Source organism: Amblyomma mixtum, chromosome 9 (assembly GCF_055824585.1).
Source record: "Amblyomma mixtum isolate Tamu chromosome 9, ASM5582458v1, whole genome shotgun sequence".
NCBI classification, from domain to species: Eukaryota; Metazoa; Arthropoda; class Arachnida; order Ixodida; family Ixodidae; genus Amblyomma; species Amblyomma mixtum.
The window spans coordinates 110,418,273-110,438,211 of NC_143020.1; the positions used below are offsets into that span (position 1 = coordinate 110,418,273).

The 19,939-nt window shown below is 49.0% G+C and overlaps 1 protein-coding gene across 1 annotated transcript in view; it reads left to right on the plus strand.

The window, feature by feature from the left end:
- Positions 1-1,817: 1,817 nt before the first annotated feature.
- LOC149330697 (uncharacterized) overlaps positions 1,818-19,939 on the plus strand; it is a 32,539-nt gene continuing 14,417 nt past the window's right edge. Inside the window, exon 1 of the mRNA XM_089559937.1 lies at positions 1,818-2,428. Within this exon, the coding sequence (XP_089416063.1) occupies positions 2,389-2,428 (40 nt within the window). The 5' untranslated portion in view covers positions 1,818-2,388. The remainder of the gene's footprint in view (positions 2,429-19,939) is intronic.

Here is a 19,939-nt window from a genome sequence, read left to right on the forward strand (position 1 = left end):
TATGACCACAACGAAACGAGCAGCGAAAAATATTGGTGAAGAACCCGGAAAAGCAATCTACACTGGACGAAATATGCCGCCCAGAGAAGAAGAAACTTCAAGATCCTCTCTGGAGCTTCTTTCTACCCGAGAAAGAAAAAAGTGCAAAAATCACGCACAGAGCTCTCACTCGAAAACGCTCCCTTACTTGTTCGTCGCAGTTATCAAGGTCTGCGGTGGCTGAAATTCCCGCACTCCCCTCTGTTTATTTGTGCGTGTACCAGGTCAGCCATCTGCGCTTCCCGGTAGAGGCGCGGCGGTATTCATGCGAGCGTGGCGCCCCCTGCATCTTCGGTCTGCGTCTATTTACTCGCGCGTTACGCACAGCCGTGTGGCGTGGAAACGACACGCCCTTGCGCACACCGCGAAGGCGGGTAAAGACGCCGGCGAATGCGCACAGACATTAAAGGGTAAGTTGAGATAGAAGAAGTGAACTACAGCACACAGTTGCCGGTAGGGGCATCGCGGTAGCGTTAAGCTAAACTATGAGGGAGGGAAAAAACGTGACTTTCTAAATGCATGCCGTACACGCGATAGGATAAAGAGACGCGGCCACGACCCGAAACTATCAAGGGAGAGCCGCTTTCTTGATCGGCCGCTAATCGCTTGGGTGACATTGTGCTTCCGTAGTTCCTCTCAAGAGTGTCGGGGAAATGAAAACGGAGGTAAAGGTATTTGATGATGCGGAAGTCTAATGCCTATAGCTGTTGCACGCCAGAAGTATGAGACCACGAGTGTGTCCTAGTCCCAAAGTAATTTGAAAGTTAGGGACTAAGAATAAGCCCGTATAGAGTAGTAGTAGAGAGTGCAAAGGAGCTAAGACATAGGTATGGAAGAAGAGGAAAATATCGCGAACTAATGTATATAGACACGGCGTACATTTGATTAAAGAGGATAATTACTGATTAGAATGGACCTGAACCATGGCATACGGATGCACAGCAAGCTGAGCAGCTTTTTTCATGAGGTTATGCTGCAGCTAAGATATCGGGTTGTGGGAGATGACGAAAGAGTATAACGGATGATACCAGTCCCTGTTGCCACTGGGGCTGTTTGATCCATTTGCTGATTCGTACCGTGTAAGGAAGCCAGTCGGGATTGTGCTTAGTGAAGAAAGGCCTTTCCGGCTTTGCACTTTATGTGCTGTAGTTTTGTGCCTCTAGCTCAGACAATTACAAAGAAGTGAGGTAACACGACTGCCATAAGAATAAACAGCGCCTTTCATTGCCCAAACCCGGGAGCTCCTAGTATCCTAACACCTCAAGTCCTCAAGGATGTCTTGAATAAGACTCAAAACTTCTCACTTCTCCGAACTTATGAAGAAGACAGCGGGACAGCAATCATTAACGTGTCCGAAAAAAAAAAAGTCATGATACCTCAAAAGAAAAAGAGGCCAGCGAAAAATAACTAACAACAAAGTAATAGCGGCGAAACACGGAACACCAACCAGCGTCGAAAAACCACCTCTCAGAAAGCAGTCGCTGCCAACCTTCCCTACACGCGTGGCGCGAAGGGCAACAAACGGTGCGCCGACAACGAGAAAATATCACGCTTCACTCTCTCTCCTCACGAGGCGAGGATGAGGAGGAGGAGGAGACAGTGAGGCGCATGTGTACCTGAGAGCACCTCTCACTCATTCGCAGAGGTGAGAAAGGGCGAGCACCGCTCAGCCTGTTGAGTCACGTGACTGCGTCGCCGAAAGAAACGCTGCCGAGTGTGAGTAGCATAACTGGAGAGGAGACTTGTGAAGCGGGAAGGAAAAGCAGAGAGAGAGAGAGATTGAGGCCCCTGAGCGCGCGCGGGCTGGCAGGTTTGCTGTTGCGCGGCTTTTTCACGGCGCGGGAGCTCTGGACGTCAATCCGACGTTCCACATCGCGATCACGTTGTTGCGCAGGGCAGGCAAAGCAGGAAGGGTGGACGGAAGCTGCGGTGCGGAGTGTTGGCGGACTCACTCGGTCGTCGGGAGCTGGAGCGAAGCTCTCTCGGTGGTGTTGCTTGAAACAGGACCGTTTACGCATCGACGACGCAGAAGCGGTAACGGCTGCGGCGGGTTTTATCGCTTCCCTTTAGTGGTAGTCGCAGGGTGGTGCTTTCTACTTCGCTACCGTGTAGCGCTTGTGTGGTGTTCTATAGTGCACGGTCAGCTCTCGACAGCGTTCTGCTCGAGTCCAGTGCTGCGCGCGGTATATCCCGGAGGAAAGTCGGAACGACGAACACCGCAAGGGCCTGAAGTTTCCTCCGCTCGGTTCGTTTTTTCCCGCGGAACCTGGGCCGGTGGTGAAAGCGCAGTTCATTGCTGGGTACGATCGGCAACTCCTCAGACTCAAGGCTCGCTGAAAACACTGCAGGATGGATTTAAAACTCATCTGGTTCTTCTGCTCCCTGTGGAGTAAGTATCGGCCACTTTGTGTATGTCTACACTGGGGACTGCTTGTAGTTAAGGCACTGGATAAGGCTCTACTTAGGAAAAAATTCAAATGGAGGGGGTTTACATTTGCTTACTGTTCTAAACATTAATTAAGGGAGGAGGGGGGGGGGGGGGGAGTTTGATTGTGAATTCGTGTCTGCAGATCTTATGCTAAACTATGTTGCTGTCAGCAGTTACGTAAACTGCAACCGTCGACGGGTTTGTGAAACTTATTACTTTACTATTGTGACAATCCTTTCAGTAGTGGGCAATGGAAATGTATTTTGTTTTCTTTACAAATGCTTTAAGAACGACGTGAGGCCCACAGGCGGTTTACAGTTTCATATATGGGGAGCTATCAATGCCGTGTATTACCTGCATCACCAGCTGTGAGCATCCAAAGTTTAATAGTGCTCATTATTATGGCGTCTCAGAATATCTCATACGTATCTCTAACATATGTGAACAGTTTACTGCATTTCAACTCACTAGACGGGTGTGAAAGTATATAACTGCCAAAAACATACTTGCCGTAGTTTCGCAGGTGTATTGTGAAACCTAAAGAGAGCCGTGTTTCATTTTAAACAGCCCGTTTTTTCGGCGACGTGATAGCCATATAAAGACAAAAAGAAGTTGGCGTGTATCGTTAGGGTACCTCTGTCAACGAAAGCGGATCTTATATAAGCGAAAATACCAGAAAGAAAAATAAACTGTCACCATCATCGGCCTATCACACACGTAAAACTCATGCGTTGACACTGATTTTCGGCAACGAATCCAAGAGGCTACGCTAAAGCGCCCTTCACTGAATCTTTCTTGGTGTTTAAATTACGAATTTGAACGAAGTAGTGGGTAAAGATTATATATATATATATATATATATTTCCACCTAGCATTGCCAGGTGGCGCATAGCTGATGACGAAATAGGGCTCGCGCCGTGTGGAATCTGTCGCCTTTGCTGCCCCAGCTTGCGTGGCCTCGTCTGTCTTCGCACTTGGTATTAAAGCCCCCTTCGCCAAAATCCCGCGGCCGAAACGATATATAAACTAATTGCAGTTTCCCGGCTTCTCTGCGGATTTCAGTTGCTTTAGGGAACCCTTCCAACTTACACACCTCCAAACTACCTTGGATGTGAGAACTTTATGCAAACTTCTTTTCCAACTCGCACAATCAAGCCAGCGTTGTTTCCGCAACAACTTCTGGCCCGGAGATTCAAGTGCGAGATCCTGGTTCCGAATCATAATGCACCCGGGAGAAACACACATACACATACGAACACGAAGCGCGCAGTGGGGGCAAACAGAGAAAAAAAGGAACCACAAAAACACAAACACCAAAAGTTGCACGCCTTACGCTCTGTTTCCAGCATCCTCCTCCCCCTAGCAGACAACAACGCGCGCAGCCCGTCGTCCTCTCCTCTCCCAAATGATCTTCCTCAGAGCCATTAGCCGCAGAGCTGTTTCTCCCACACTTGGGCACCTTCTCCACCTTGTGTTTTGATCCTTATTGTTATTCTTTTCTATTTTTTTTTCTTCGCTCGCAAAAACCGTCGTTTCCTGCAAGGTCCCTCACTTCTGTGCGAGTCCACTGCTGCGCAATACGTCGTCTGTTCCTTCTCATTTCTCCGCCTTCTGCTTCCCTCATTCTTTTTGCGCGTTTTTCTGTCCATTTCTTCTCGCCGTACTCCCGTGCCGCTCCGGAATTCCTGACCGCGCATGTCAGCGACTCACGGCAGTAAGGCTCCCGGGACTGCGATTGAGAGTACGACCTCGGCGGCCGCCGAGCTCGCTGATGACCGCACGACTGTAGTCGCCCGAACGTTCGCGCCCTTCCTTTCGAGACCATCGAGAGGGGGGCTGGAGATGACGTCACTGACTTCGCTGACTGGCCCGAATGAGCCGTCGTGGTTAATCGTGGTTTTGGCAGTGCGCATACTGGGTCGGCAAGCGTACTGGAGTTAAAGGGGGGAGGGGGGCATTCGAGCCTAAATTCAGAAAGAGCAGTGGGCGTGGGCTCGGCACCTGGGGCGTAGAAGATACTGCAGGCAGAAGATATTACTAACTAGTGACTATGCTAACTAGCCTCAATAACCCAGTTGTTAATCGCAGTTTCAGCATTGCATCATCATCAGCGGCCTGATTACGCCAACTGCAGGGCAAATGCCACTCCCATGTCTCTTCAATTAACCCTGTTCTTTGCTAGCTGCGGCTACCGTATCCCCGCAAATCTCTTAATTCGCCCACCTAACTTTCTGCCGCCCCCTTCTACGCTTGCCGTCTCTTGGAATCCGCTCAGTTATATACCCTTAAGGACTAGCGGTTACCTTGCCTTCGCATTACATGCAAGGCAAGATGCCAGTCAGCATTGCGCAGCTTCGGTCCGCAAACTCACTGGTGTGTTTTGGGCACCAAATGATGCAATTGGCTTGGGCCGGTGACTTGGAGTGCAAGGACAGTTTACAGGCGAACAAAAGCGGCCCCCACTACGCTCGATAGTTCAAAAGAACCATGCTGTTTGCCCCTGGCCCAGACTTCGCGCATTCTTTGTAGGCGAACACATTGATATGTGCTGGAGACCAAATGAAGGAGTTCTCTTATTTACATCCTTTCCTTGGCCACGCGCAGCTTTGGTCAGCGTTGAGACGCTTTGCTACACACAAACATTTTCTATATGGAGTTCGTAGCCAGTCTATGGAGTGTCTATCGAACATTTTGTGAGGTTAATGGAGCGCTCATTTCTGTGATGAATGCGGTACGACACTAGATGTGTAACTATCCAACAGCTCTCAAAACATCGTATGCTTCATAGATTTTTTTCACAGCCTCTTTCCTGCCGTTACCCCCTTTACAATATTAATATTGCTAAAAACTGCCCTTGCGTTTCATATCGAAACAGTACAGTACATAACACGTTCGAAGCGCATTCATATGTGTGTTGCATTTGGAGTCGCAATATTGACTCGGAAGTGATTCTAGCTCGCAAAAGGCGCCTATAGTATTTGCACCGAACGGCAAGTTCGGCGCTCGTAGCGACTCCACCCGGTAGAATCCGAGGACGGAAGAGCAAACACGAAGCTCTATTTGCACGACATGCGACTACCGGGAAAGTTGTGCAGACGACGCTGTTCGAAAATGCGCAACCTTGTCCGTGCTCTTCCATGTTCTCTACATAATTTTCTTTTCCTTTGCTTCGCTATGTGCAGTCGGGGACAAAAGTCTCCGGACCACGTTTTCCTCTAACGAAGTCGATAGCTCTGCTATTAGTCGGCGACTAGAGACCACACTTGTGGAGGTAAAAGTTAAATTTTAGTTCTTTCATCTCCACAAGTGCGGTATCCAGCCGCTGTCTGATAGTAGAGCTATAAGCTTCGTTTGAGCAACACGTGGTCCGGAGACTTTTGTCCCCGACTGTACGGACATCTCAACAAAAAGTCTTCCAACAGCCATGGTGACGAAAGAAACAGTCAACTATGGCGCAGATGACGTGGTTTGCGATGAACACTTAGATGACTCCCACCTCCCGCTCTCTTTTGTAAGTTTCACCAGGGATCGAAAACATAGCGTTCATACTCAACAATTGAAGACAAAAGCATCTTTGTACGGGAAAGAGTTTATGAACGTATTTTTTTATGTTTTGTAAGGTTTTAATACAGCAATCAATGTAACCGCAGATCTCCCTCCGACAGGCTTACTTGTTTTGGCTATCGTCAAAAGCGTTCCCGATTTGGTTTTTTGATGACAGCCCTAACTGCTCCATGCGATGGAAAAAGTTTCAAAGAAATATTTCGCTTCGCATCAGAAGAATGGACTATTACCTTCAGTACTTTCATAACAGTACCTTAGAATTATCTAATTTTCAACATTTTTTGTCCAAGAATGTTGGACATACGTCTTTGAGATGAACTGCGTCAAAAGTTTCGCGCTGGCAACATATTAGCGGAAACAAATGAAACGCGAACAAGAAAACTGAAAAACAGACAAAAAAACGAACATATCACTTCCAGGATAGCAAATACAAGAGAGGTCGATTAACATATTTAAAGGCCACCCGCTTAAGGTCCTCTCATACTGCTGTTCTTGTTTCAATTGCCCTGTCGCCTTTCATTTCTTTCTCTTAGCACACATACTACACGGCAGAGCTCTCTATTGTGTGGATTGGTGAATGATGAAGCACGAATGCGTACTTTTTGTTTATTTAAACAATATTTGATCGGAAAAACACTGTTTTCAGTGAAAACCACTTCCAATGCAGAACATATACCGTAGGAGTCTGCATGCCACCTTTATATAGGCCGGGGATGACATACATGCCTCGCTTACGCAGTCACACCGGCACGTTCGGCGGTCATAAGTTTATTTTCCGTTGAGGTGAGAAAAGCCGTAAACCTCTGTCGACTTTTTCGTCTGCCATTTTAAAGCGGTGAGACATGTCAGCGAATGCAAGTGACACAAACAGCGGATTCTGTTCCGGCTTTAGTTGAATCTCTTATGACTGCCTCTTGGCGAGTCGAAGGAACAAAATGTGGTTGTATGTGGTATGTGGGATTAACGCTCCGAATCGACGACACATGGGCTATGGAGACGTCTTTGTGAAAGACTCCGCATGATTTAGACCATTTGAGGTTCTTCAACGTCTGCCGATATCACACAGCACAGAGCCGTCTATAATGCGATAGCCTTCGAAGCCGCATGGGGCCAACATGCATAGTTGGTCATAAAATTCGCCCATTGGCTGGAGAAAATGGATGCCACCAGACCGGAACATCTCTATTGGCTGCAGAGAAATGACGTCACCAGACCGGAGCATTCCTATTGGCTTGAGGGAAGTGACATCACCAGACCGGAAGTGACGTCACTTCCTGGAAAGGCACCGACAGTTTTTAATACTACGCAAGGCCAACACATGGCTTAATTAGGTGTCCCTGTGATATTTTGCATTTCGCCTGCCTCCATCGCAATATGGCCACCGCGACCGGATCGAACCGGTTTAGCAGGTGAACGCTAAAGCCACTAAGCCCCTGCGACGGCTGAATATTCAAAGAGGGTCGCAGTTGCTTCTTAAGCAATCTATTTACGAATTGGCAGTACCCTCACGTATGGGTCAGCACACTTCATACATACTGCCTTTAGTCATGTCCAATTCAACCATCTCGGACATAGCAAGCATGAAGCGGCGACTCACAGCAGACGCTAGTGCGAAGGTAAGAATTCAATACCTATTGATTGCGACACAAAGAATGTCTAGCCACTGCGAGAAGTCACCTTGTTACAAGCCATAGACTTCGATAGAGGTACACGATAATGGTTACTGAAGTTTTGTAAACAAGGGCTATCGGACCGCAGAATAAGTCCTTGATGATCACGTACCTCCCGTTCGGGATTTTGATACCCCTGGGATTCTCGTACCCTTCCTGGCGCAGTGGTGCAGCGGTTAAGCGCTGCGCCGCTCCGCTGCGATGGCAGGGGCTCTCAGCGGTGGGCCTCGTGAGGCCCAGGTTGCTCTTTTCGAGCGACAAATAATTTACCTGTCACGGTGAGCAGGCTGTGATAACGCTGCAAGGTCATGTGACCTACGTGGCGCACCTGCCTCCTAGGTTCCTTTCTGGAGGCCACCTGCGAGAGCCGTGTTCGTGATTCTTCGCTCATAACGCCAACACCGATACCGGATTTTCTGGTGAACGAAACCTTTAACGATATCGCGTTAAAAGCATGAAAGCAAGAAGAAGGGATATGAATTTCTGGAGGTTTAAGCTGTTACGCAACTCGAAAAGCCGGGCACACCCGAGCTTTCACGACCGCGTGCTCAAATGAGTTATGCGCGCCATAACGTCGCGCAACCGCCCAGCGGGGCCGCGCCTGGCATTTTATTACACCGCCGAGGAACTCCGGTTTTCGGCCCGTCAGTCGTCAACGCCTATCCCGCTGAGCGAGCGCCTTGCCTTTGACGCGGGGCGAGGTCGAATTAGGAGAGAAGGATAGAAAGAAGAAAGAGATGTGGAAGAAAAGGCTCTGAAGAGATTGAAGGCCGGGGATTAACTGTCTCCTAGTAAGCTCAGACCTCAAACGCGCCTTGAGGGAAGGAACAGAGGGGATCCCCTGGAATCGTTTGCATGGTAACGTATCTGGCATGTTGCTACGTGTGATGACGATTAAAGCGTTCAGCGGTGCCACGCTTCACACGTTCTTATCAAGAAGCCGAAAAGTCGGTTGTCTTTCAGGCTCTTCGTCTCACGCGACTGTTAGGCTCTCACCCGTCAAAGTCAAGATATGTAACAGAGCGATAGTTGCACAGAACCCGCCTCCCCTTCCCTCTCCTTTCTTTTTTTTTTTTTACACAGCAAGCTGTTATAGCTTTGGTTTAGCCATACTTATAGCCCTGCATTCTATCGTGAAATCAACAGTGTAAGCCGGAGGGCATTATATAGTTAGTGAATTAATTTAATTTAAGTTATTTTATCTCAGTCTGAATCAGTTTTATTGCCTTCTGCCAACCATGCCATCGTTCACTCACTGAAGACTAAATAGAGAAGTAGGAAAGATGGAGATGGAAGCGTCTATGATTTGGCCATCACGAGGTAAATGCAAACGAGAGGACAAAAAGAATGCTTTTGAAAGCCGTCAGAACAAATAAACGGGCAATTGAACAATCAACGCGTGCAAGAAAAACAGCGCAAGTTTATCCATGTACTACTTCTACCCTTTTCCACGCGTGTTCTAATCCTCTCAAGTGCCACAGCACGGAGCAGAGACGAAGCCGAGGCTCCGCGGAACCTTGAAGCGGAGGCGCGACCTCTGCGGCCAGGAACTCTTTTGTCCGAGTGGCCGTATACAAACCCCCTCCTCCACCACACGCTGGCATTATTCACCCGCGCCCCTTCTTTTCTCTTCACGGCTGGCGTGACAAGAGCATACGCGAAGACGCCGCAATAGAGGAACCATCAAGCGTTCATTGTCGCCGGCAGCAGCAAAATGACGGGGCCCTCAAAAGGACTCGTCCTCTTGCCTCGACAGCTCGTTGTCTTCTCGACCCTCCTTTCGGGCGTCCGGGCTTCTCTTAGACGCTTCTATGAAAGAGCATCTTAAAGCCTTAGTCACCCATGTACAGGAACAGAGCTGTTTGGTAATGTCGTTGCCGGTACTCTCCATGGGATCCATGTATCTAAAGCCAGCTCTCTGACAGGTCTAAATCCCAAACGTCTTCTGACCTGTCACGCCACTTGCAGCACTAACAGACTGCTCAGCGCTGCTTGAGGCACAGCTGTAAACCCTTTCAGCAAATTCTCCCTGGGAGTCTGCATAATGTTCGCTGGACTCTCCCGGGCAGCAGGCGTTAGCCCGATATAAGCGGATGCTCCAGCGCTCTTACCCGGTTTGCAACGGTCCAGAGAGGAAGTGTTTCAACGTCGGCGTTAACCCGATGGAAGATCATGTAGGCGAAGAAGGAAAAATTGCAATGTAGGAAAATGCAGGAGCGCAAACCAAACACACGGACTAACTAGCAGTACTTGTGGTGGGTGTGCTTGTCAGTAAACATATAGAAAAATACAGGAGCTTAAGCCAAAGACCCAGACGGAGATTGGAATACGGGACGAACACTCGTCCCGAGCTTATCCCACGCTCATCCCATGCTTGCTCCGTGCTCGTCCCGGACTAGTCCTATCGTTTTCCCGTCCTTTCCCCGCACTTGTTCCGTCCTGATCCCGTCCTTGTTCTGGTCCCGTCCTTATGCCGTCCTTGTCCCGCCCTTGTCCCGTTCTGGTCCCGTTCTGGTCTTGTCCTGGTCCCGTCTTTGTGCCGTTCTCTCATTTCGTCTGCGTCTCTGGCTTCCGCTCCCGTATTTTCCTAAATATGCGCCAGGAGTCCAACACTCAACTACCGCTAAGTTCCGATGAGCTACTAACACTGAAGAAAAGTAAACCCATGGTCTGTTAGGAAAGCGGGGTGGTTTCCACTTTCATGGCAGATCTCGCCATTAGGGGAAGTGGGTATGACCAAGTGCGGGAGGAGATTAGGAAATTTCCGAGGATAGGGTAGACGCCGCTGGCACGGGTCACCGGAAATTGGAGATCAAAAGGGGACGTTGTGTAGGTGAGGCTGATGATGTTGCAGCTATTCTCATGACCTCGTTTCCGATGACGATGGCGATAACGGCAAAAAACCAGAATACAACATTTTGTCGGTAGGACAATATGTTAACAACGCGCACGAGTTTGCTTCATAAGCTCTCTGCTTTAACACTCCGCGAAATTAGACATGAAGGGCTTACATAATCAAAATTTAGAGCGGCTTCTGAGCTACAGCATACCACAACGTAAAATACATCGTTACACTCTGAATAAATAGACCGCAATGTAAGGAGATTGGCTGTGCTGAGTAATTCAGGCATGAACAGGCTTCATGTCAGTCACATTTCTATAGGAACAGGTCGGTTTGCCAGAACGAAGCCAATTATTTGTGAAAGGTTTGCAGAAGACGCATCGTTTTGAAGCTTCAAAGTTATCTGATGGACGCAAGAACTCATCGACACCTCATCTCAGCAACACGCAGCCTAAGTTTTTAATGGCGTGGATTGTTCACTTCTTATTCCTAGTCTAAAGTAGATACACGCTGACTTTTCTCTTTTGTTGTCAGCTTAGACACACCTGAGCTCCCAGACACAAAAACCAGCGTCAATTCTTCTCCCAAGGGCAAACAGTCTCGCCTGTCGCCTCAGCACTCACTCACTGCCAGACCGAACTAGGTTACACAAAGTAAACGACCCCAAACCGACGCCCTGACTTCGAGAAAAGCAATCGCGAACGACAAGCTTGAATTGCTTCACCTAGTTCATCACTGAAACGGTAACTCAGTTCGAGGTCGCCTTCAAACACCGACAAGCAAAACACAGTAAAGCGAAACAGCACTGCCTCCGTACAGTGAACCCAGCGTGCTTTGCAAGGGCCCGTCCTCGGCAGCCTTTGTGCTCTTTTTCTCTCTCGCTTTTTGAAGTCAACTTGACAAATGTCGTGATCTGAACCTTCACGCTCCAGAAAAGGACACGGGCGGAAAAAATTAAAGAAGCCCACCAAAAAAGAAACGCGGCTGACTTCAAAAGAGAAGCGGGCAGAGTCAACGCTAGAAAGAAAAAAAGAACCAACTGCCTCATACGACGCTGCAGTGCTGACCAAAGAAAAACCACCCGTCAGTGCTCGCTCGTTTCCTAAAGACACCTGAGGCGTGACGTCACTTTGCGCTTGGCCAATCAAGCGTCACGACCGAGGGCAGCCATTAGGAAAGTGCGGAGCGCCGAGCCTGGCACGCGAAAGAAAAAGAAAGAAAGAAAAAACACAATACAGTCGCCCGTTGTCGCCCGTATTCTGGTACGGCCTCGGTGATTCGCACCTTGAACGAGCGAGGACGAAGAAGGCAGGGCTGGAATGTGTCGGTGTTACACAGACCTCGAAGCCCATTCGCGACTGGTATGCGTCGCAATCAATGCTCGCTCCTGCAACGCGTTGTTTACCACGCTTGTAAAGAGTGGGGTGTGGTTGGAGACCCATGAAGCTCGTGTCTACGGTGTCAGCCAAGCCCGGTAGAGGAGAAACCTGAGTAATCTGTTGTTATTTTTGCTGCGTTGAGTTAAAGGCCAGGTCCCTGTCACCGAGTAGCGTCAAGAGAGTAGAGGTATTGAGGAACGATGCTAGAATGCGGCCCGTTGAATTAGAATTTTTAGGCAGCTTTCAACACTGAATTACAGTGCTCAGGCTCGACAATTCTGGTCGTATTAATTTTTTTCTTTTCTTTTTTGCCTATTTCCTAAGTCAGCACGGCCTTGTGTAGCGCAGCCGGCGACGTACTACTTTACTTTGTGATACAAACCTATGACAGGCGGTAGTGACTATAAACAGATAACTAACGCAATTGTATATTTATATATAACAGGTTAATTTTGGGGCATTTTTGGGCCTCGAAGGTCATGCCGGCGCGGAAACCACTGCTGCAGCACCGGCATCTCAATCAGAGCAGTGTGGGCCGCGTTTTAACACGCCGTCATGAAGCTCGTCTTAAGCGAAGCTACGGTGTTGGCGACACGGCAGCCTCCCAGGAGGACAAATTCTTGTGGTCTCTTGCCTCTAATGAAATGCGGGAATGGCTGTCAGCGTGACAGCACAATTTTTTTATTTACACGCGCACACAGAGATAAACACTCGCTCACTCACACATTCATTCATACAACTCACGCAGTCACTCACTCACACACACGCACACATTCATTCACACATTTACTCACTCACACATTCATGAATTCACTCGCTCATACGACTCACTCACACTCACTCACTCACACCGTCACTCACTCACACATTGATTCATACAACTCACACAGACACTCACTCACACACACACACACACACACACATTCATTCACACATTTACTCACACATTCATGCATTCACTCACTCATACGACTCACTCACACTCATTCACTCACTCACTCATTCACTCCCTCACTCACTCACCCACTCACCCACTCACCCACTCACTCACTCACTCACTCACTCACTCACTCACTCACTCATACGACTCACTCACTCATACGACTCACTCACTCATACGACTCACTCACACTCACTCACTCACTCAACCACCCACTCACTCACGCACTCATTCACTCATTCACTCACTCAATGAGTGGCTGAACAGGTCGCCGTTCAGTTCTTGTTGCTTTCTAATGTGTTGTATGCATAACTGTGGTTTGCCCTTTTATGTTTGTTTCACGCTCCATCCACGAAAGCTATTAATACAAAACGGGTTGCGGTTTGATTCCCCCCCCCCCTTTGTTCTCCTCGTAAAGGTTGGCAGGTAATCCGGCCTCTTGTGAGGCACGCATCAGCGCATATGTGCAATAGCGCACACTTGAGAGGGTCTCCTGGCGTTAAGAGCCAAGTTGTTAGTTATATGTGCTGTCAGCGGGGAAGTTAAAAGCACTGAACGCGTAAAAAAACAAAAGCGGAAAGTGGACCGCTCTAGTCCGATTCATACTAAGGAAACTGAAAAACTGCCACAAAGAGGAAAGAAACACCGGAGTAAGGGTCAGTTTAGCCAACATCCAGTAAACGCTGTTTTTCAGCCCTTACATCTACGTTATCTCAACATACCGGGTGTTTCAGCGAAGACTTTCAAAAATTCTCATAAGTAGAATTTTCTTGGTAAAGATATAGCTTTTGCAGCATAGTATTACCAATGTTGGCGGACACCAGAAAACCGGTGGATCATATTAGGTAGTAAAGTGGTTCACTAATTTTTAATAATTAACTTTTTAACTATTACAGTTAGGCGCCTAGTTGCAATTAGATATTTGTAGCCGGTCGTTAGTAATAGCCATATCAGTTTTTAGAATTTCGAGAACGCAATTACCCTCACCGCTGTGGCTCGACAAAGTTTGGCTGCATCGGGCGAAAAATACATGCGCTATCGAAAACATGCAGGCAAAGCATCCCCTCCAGTGCACGTAACTAGTTGAAAAAGCCAAATTTTGTCGAGCCACTGCGCCGAGGATAATCGCATTTTCGAAATTCTAAAAACTGATATGGCTATTAATAACGACCAGCTACAATTATCTAATTGCAACTAGGCGCCTAACTGTAATAGTTAAAAAATAATTATTAAAAATTAGTGAACCAGTTTACTACCTAATACGATTCACCGGTTTTCTGGTGTCCGCCAATATTGGTAATACTATGCTGCAAAAGCCATATCTTTATCAAGAAAATTCTACTTATGAGAATTTTTAAAGTGTTCGCTGAAACACCCGATATATTGGCTGTTACAACATGATACAACATGTACCGATGCAACATGTATCGGAGTGATATCGGCTGTTGATTTTGACAAGGAACTTTGTGAGCTATTTTAGATTATATTTGTACTACATTAGACAATTTTATTCTCTGTGTTTTACTATGCAGCTGCTCTTTTATTGAGTGCGTGTATTCTTCTGCCCTGCCTGCCTGAACCCAAATGAGGGTCTGCAGTATTGATGAAATAAGTAAATAAGTGATCGCTTTCGATACAAACAACGCCTGATATCCTTAAAAGGATAGCAGGAACTACGACACCGACCTAATTTTGAACATTACATCATGTCGGTGGCTCAGTGGTTATGGTGCTCGGCTGCTGACCCGAAAGACGCGGGTTCGATCCCGGCCGCGGGGGCTGCATTTCTTTGGAGGAGAAATTCTGGAGGCCCGTGTACTGTGCGATGTCAGTGCATGTTAAAGAACCCCAGGTGGTCGAAATTTCCGGAGCCCTCCACTACGGCGTCTCTCATAGCCTGAGTCGCTTTGGGACGTTAAACCCATGAACGAAACCAAACCAAACCATTACATCATGTCTTTGTATTTAAGGAACGACTACGTGCATGCGGATTCATGTCGTTAAGGAACATGTGAGAATTTTCAGATGCCATCTTCGTTGGTTAGGGACTGCTGTTATCGCTTCCTTCTAACAGCTGCACGTATTGTTTATGCGACAAAGTACACTACCCAATTTCCTCTGTAAAATCGTCGCAGAAATCACTGGCTCTTCGAGCCAATCAAGTTCGGTGCTTGAAACGCGGTTTCAGACCATCACTTACACTTAGGAAATGGGGCGTTAAAAGACACAATCAAGGTCACCTTTTTTGGCCTTCGAGAGCACAGAAATAGTACTTTTCTACCCCGTGCGACAAGTTAAAGATAGCCATCCGTGCGCCAGCAAAGCTGGGAAATTACCCTGTTTGTGCTCTCTGGGACGTCCCAAAAAAGCCTAACAAGCCTGAATTACCATGGGCACTTCTTTCCGGCTTGTTAACATGGTGGTGTGGTAGCTGCTATTGCTGACGACTATGTGTACGTCGTAGTCGTAGTCAACCACGTGTAGTCGCAGTCGTCTGCAATAGCAGACGACTACGACTGCGGTGCTGTTAACTTATTGCTTTAAATATTCGCACTACCCCGTAAATTTCAGGAGACACTATGGAGAACTTGAAGTTGGTCTGTACCTATAGACTACCGTGTTCAATAATAAAGGCGCTGTTTGTGTTGAAAACTGAGCTTTTATAAGATATCAAATGTCAAAAAACTAAGTACAGGTATCGTCACCCAAAAACGTTTTCGCAAGCTAACTGTAGTGACGGCATGAAATTTTCTTGCGTGTATCTCAGAGGATAGACGGCAGCTGTAACGAGGATCACGGAGTCCTTTTTGTTCTTGACGTCACGAGTTTGAATCGGGTGGCGGAAATGGCTTTCTAGCTCAGGCTCACCAGAGCTACGATACTACTACTGATACATTTTCTCAAACTCCCTCTGCTTGGCCTACATGCTCCTTATCGACAAGGCTAACATGTGTAACACTCTCTTTGGCGAGGAAGTGAACTCCGGGAAAGTTCTTGGTTACAACGTACGACGCCGTCCCCATGAGAGATTTTTTTTTTTTTGCTGCTGATCGCTTCTCAGGAAGAAAGCTTCGTGCCGGCTCTGGTGACGGCTCGAAACAAGAGATGAGGTCACACGCGTCCGGGGTGGTGCAAGAGGATGCCTGAGTACGTAGACACACCGCTACACAGGAAAGGCTCGCTCATTAGAGGGCTTGAGTCACGCGTGGAAGCCTTGGCGTGTGTCACGACGGTGGCCTCCAAAGAAGCATCGGGCTGGAGCAGCTCGGAGTGCGGGGAGACATGAATCCATGCGTGGCAGAGAGATTGACGTACCCAGATCAGGTTTGTGAGACAGGAACGAACCTTTTTTTTTTCGCTTGAATGAAAATCGCCAATTGATTCCTTTTGCCTCTTCCCGTGAATAAAATTTCAGTTGCTAGTCCAGCCTAGTCTTGTGTTCTTTTCTCCCGGCTGTCTTAAGATGATTCAGTACCAACTTGCCCAGTAATCAGCCTTGTTAATCCAGATGTACAGTATTTGCCAAAAGTAACCAGGCTGCATGGTTTGCTTCTCATTCGTATACAAGAGCCCTCACGTATGCCCTAAAGATCAAAATGTTATTTGAAGGTGACGACAGGGGTCTTTCTCACCACACAGAGATTTAGAGCTTGAGGGCTGGCCCAGCGACCAAGGCGACCGGTGGGATCTTTTAGTGAGGACAGCCAACAGAGAGCGTGGTGATCAGTGACAACAGCGAATGAACGGCCGAACAGGTAGGGTCTGAATTTAGCCACTGCCCAGACAAGGGCAAGACACTCGCGCTCAGTAATGGTGTAATTTTGCTCTGCGGCTGAAAGTAGGCGGCTGGCATAAGCGATGTCTCGATCTTGACCCTGTTGACGTTGGGCAAGTACGGCGCCGATGCCATATCCGGAGGCGTCCGTGCGAACCTCTGTGGGAGACGACGGGTCAAAATGTGCTAAGATGGGCTGAGTGGTCAGCAAATGGACGAGGGATGAAAATGAGTTCTCTTGAGCAGGGCCCCAGGTAAAGGGGGTGTCGTTCTTCAGGAGATCGGTGAGAGGACGAGCGATGCCGGCGAAATCTTTGATGAAATGGCGAAAATACGAGCACAAGCCGACAAAGCTGCGCACATCTTTCGACGACCTTGGAAGAGGAAAGTCCTTCACAGCTTGAATTTTGATGGGATCTGGGCGTACACCAGAAGCGTCAACGAGGTGTCCGAGAATAGTGAGTTGGCGACGACCGAACTTGCATTTCGATGAGTTCAGCTGAAGGCCGGCGTTACGAAACACTGTCAGAATATTGGAGAGGCGCTCGAGGTGCGTGGCAAAAGTAGGCGAGAAAACCACAACATCGTCTAGGTAACAGAGGCAAGTGGACCATTTAAAGCCACGAAGAAGGGAGTCCATCATTCGTTCGAAGGTAGCCGGGGCGTTACAGAGGCCGAACGGCATGACTTTAAACTGGTATAAGCCATCAGGCGTCACGAAGGCGGTCTTCTCGCGGTCCTTTTCATCAACGGCAATTTGCCAGTACCCCGATCGAAGATCAATTGAAGAGAAATATTTGGCGCCGTGGAGGCAGTCTAATGCATCATCGATCCTTGGGAGTGGATATACGTCTTTTTTTGTGATGCGGTTGAGGTGCCGATAATCAACGCAGAAGCGCCAGCTGCCGTCCTTCTTTTTCACCAGGACGACTGGTGAAGCCCAAGGACTTGACGAGGGCTCGATGATGTCTTTTGCGAGCATCTTGTCCACCTCTTGATTTATGACGGTGCGTTCGGCGCTGGACACTCGGTACGGACGTCTGCGGAGAGGAGCGGAATATACCGGTGTTTATGTGATGCGTCACCACAGAGGTCCGAGCCAAAACACGGCTATCAAAGTCGAAGATGTCGCGGAAAGATAATAAGAGACACCTAAGATCGCGAGCTTGCATTGGCGGTAGGTCAGAAGCGATCATGTCGGCGTAGTCGTCCGTTGGGTTCTCAGTTGATGGGGCCGCAGGCAGCCGGCATTGCTGAGTGGAAGGTAAGCAGGTGTCCACCACTGATATCACACATTCGGCAGCAGGGCACAGCGTGGCGAGTGAGATGCCTTGCGGGAGCGGTTGGATGGATGAACCAAAGTTCAGGACCGGAAGGTACGCTCGGTTGGCCGACATTGTAAATACAATGTGTGGAAGCTCAATGCTGCGCGTCAGGGCGACGTCAAGTTCCGGAGTGACTACGTAGTGACCATCAGGTACAGGGGGAACAGATGAGAAAGAGATGTAAGTTGCGGCTTGAGGCGGTAGACGGACAAAGTCGACAGCACAAAGACGGTGTATAACTGGGGACGGAGACTCAGCAGAAAGAGGAAGATCAAGCTGAACAACATTAGTGGCGCAGTCAATGAGGGCTGAATGCTCAGACAGGAAGTCGAGGCCAAGAATGACTTCATGAGGGCACTGATCCAGAACAGAGAACAGAACGGATGTATGGCGGCCGGATATGGTCACACGGGCTGTGCATAGTCCAACAACATGAGGCGTTCCGCCGTCGGCAACGCGGAGAACGGCTTTGGGTGCAGGGGTCAGTACTTTTCGGAGGCGGCGTCGTAGGGCTGAACTCATGACGGATACGTGCGCGCCTGTATCGATCAGGGCTCGCACAGGCACTCCATCGACATGAATGGCGAGCAAATTATGCTGTGCGCGAAGGGCTAATCAAGGATTTTGGGACTGGGGCTGTACTGCAGCATCACCTCCAGACACTGCAGCGTCTAGTTTTCCGCTTGCGAGCGTCCGTAGGGGCCAGGAGAGGAGCGACGGCGTTGGGACGAACGAGACTGTCGACGCAGGGGGGACGGGGAGCGGCTGGAGCGGGGAATCTGGCCGTCGACTGAAGCACTGTGCTGGGCTGGAGGGGGCGTGTAGTGGCTGGGCTGTTCGTCGTCGCGGTGGGAGCTGAGAGGACGGTATGTGCTGCGACGGGACCAATAATTTCGACAGTGGCGGGAGATGTGGCCAATGCGGTGGCAATGGAAACAAATGGGCCTGTCGTTGGTTGTCCGCCAATCGTTAGGGTTTCGCCGACGTGGAGTGAAGTACGAAGGTCGTCCAGGAGCAATCGCAGTGATTTCGGGTGGTGGTGAAGACCGTACAGGGCTGACGGGCTGGAAACCAAGGTTTGCAAGCTCTTGGCGGACGACAGCCTGTACCAGAGAGATGGTAGGCAAGCGGTTGTCGCCATCATGTAGATGCAGGGGGGCAGGGGACATAGCTTCGAGCTCGCGTCGGATGATGCGGGTCACATTTTCTGGGGGCGCTGGAGTTTCCTGGTGTCGCAGGTCTTCACATGAAGAAGTCGCAGCCGTGTTGGGGAGGCGTGTGTACGGCTGGCTAATACGCCTGCTTTTGGCTTCCTCGAAGCGTCGACATTCCTTAATAATTCCGTCGACTGTAGTGCAGTTCTTGTATACGAGCAAGTTGAATGCATCGTCGGCGATTCCCTTCAACACGTGGCCGACTTTGTCACAAAGTTGACGCCAACATGCCCGAGTCTGACAGAGGGCCAGCACATCTTGAATGTACGACACATAGGACTCCGTAGATGTTTGAGCTCGGGAGGCGAGGTCCTTCTTAGCGGCAAGCGTTCGGCCGAGCGGCCGTCCAAACAATTCGCGGAGTTTCTCTTTGCACACGTCCCAGCTGGTCAGATGGTCTTCGTGCGTCTCATACCAGACCCGGGCGGTGTCTTTTAGATAGAATATTACATTTGCGAGCATGAGGGTCGGATCCCAGCGGTTGTAGGTACTCACTCGCTCGTACATGTTGATCCAGTCGTCGACGTCAGTGTTGTCGGTATACCAGAAAAGGTCCCAGGGTCACGAGGGGGAGAAAGAACGAGTGATGTCATGGCCGGGGCTGAGGTTTGCTGGGCGGCGTCTTGGGTCATGATGAGTGAAGGCAACTGGCGGCAGCTGCGGAGCTCCGTCGTCGGTAGACGTAGGGGAAAGCCGCACCTCCACCAAATATGTTGCGGGAAAGAATATATTTACAGATATTTACAGATAGACAAGAACAGCT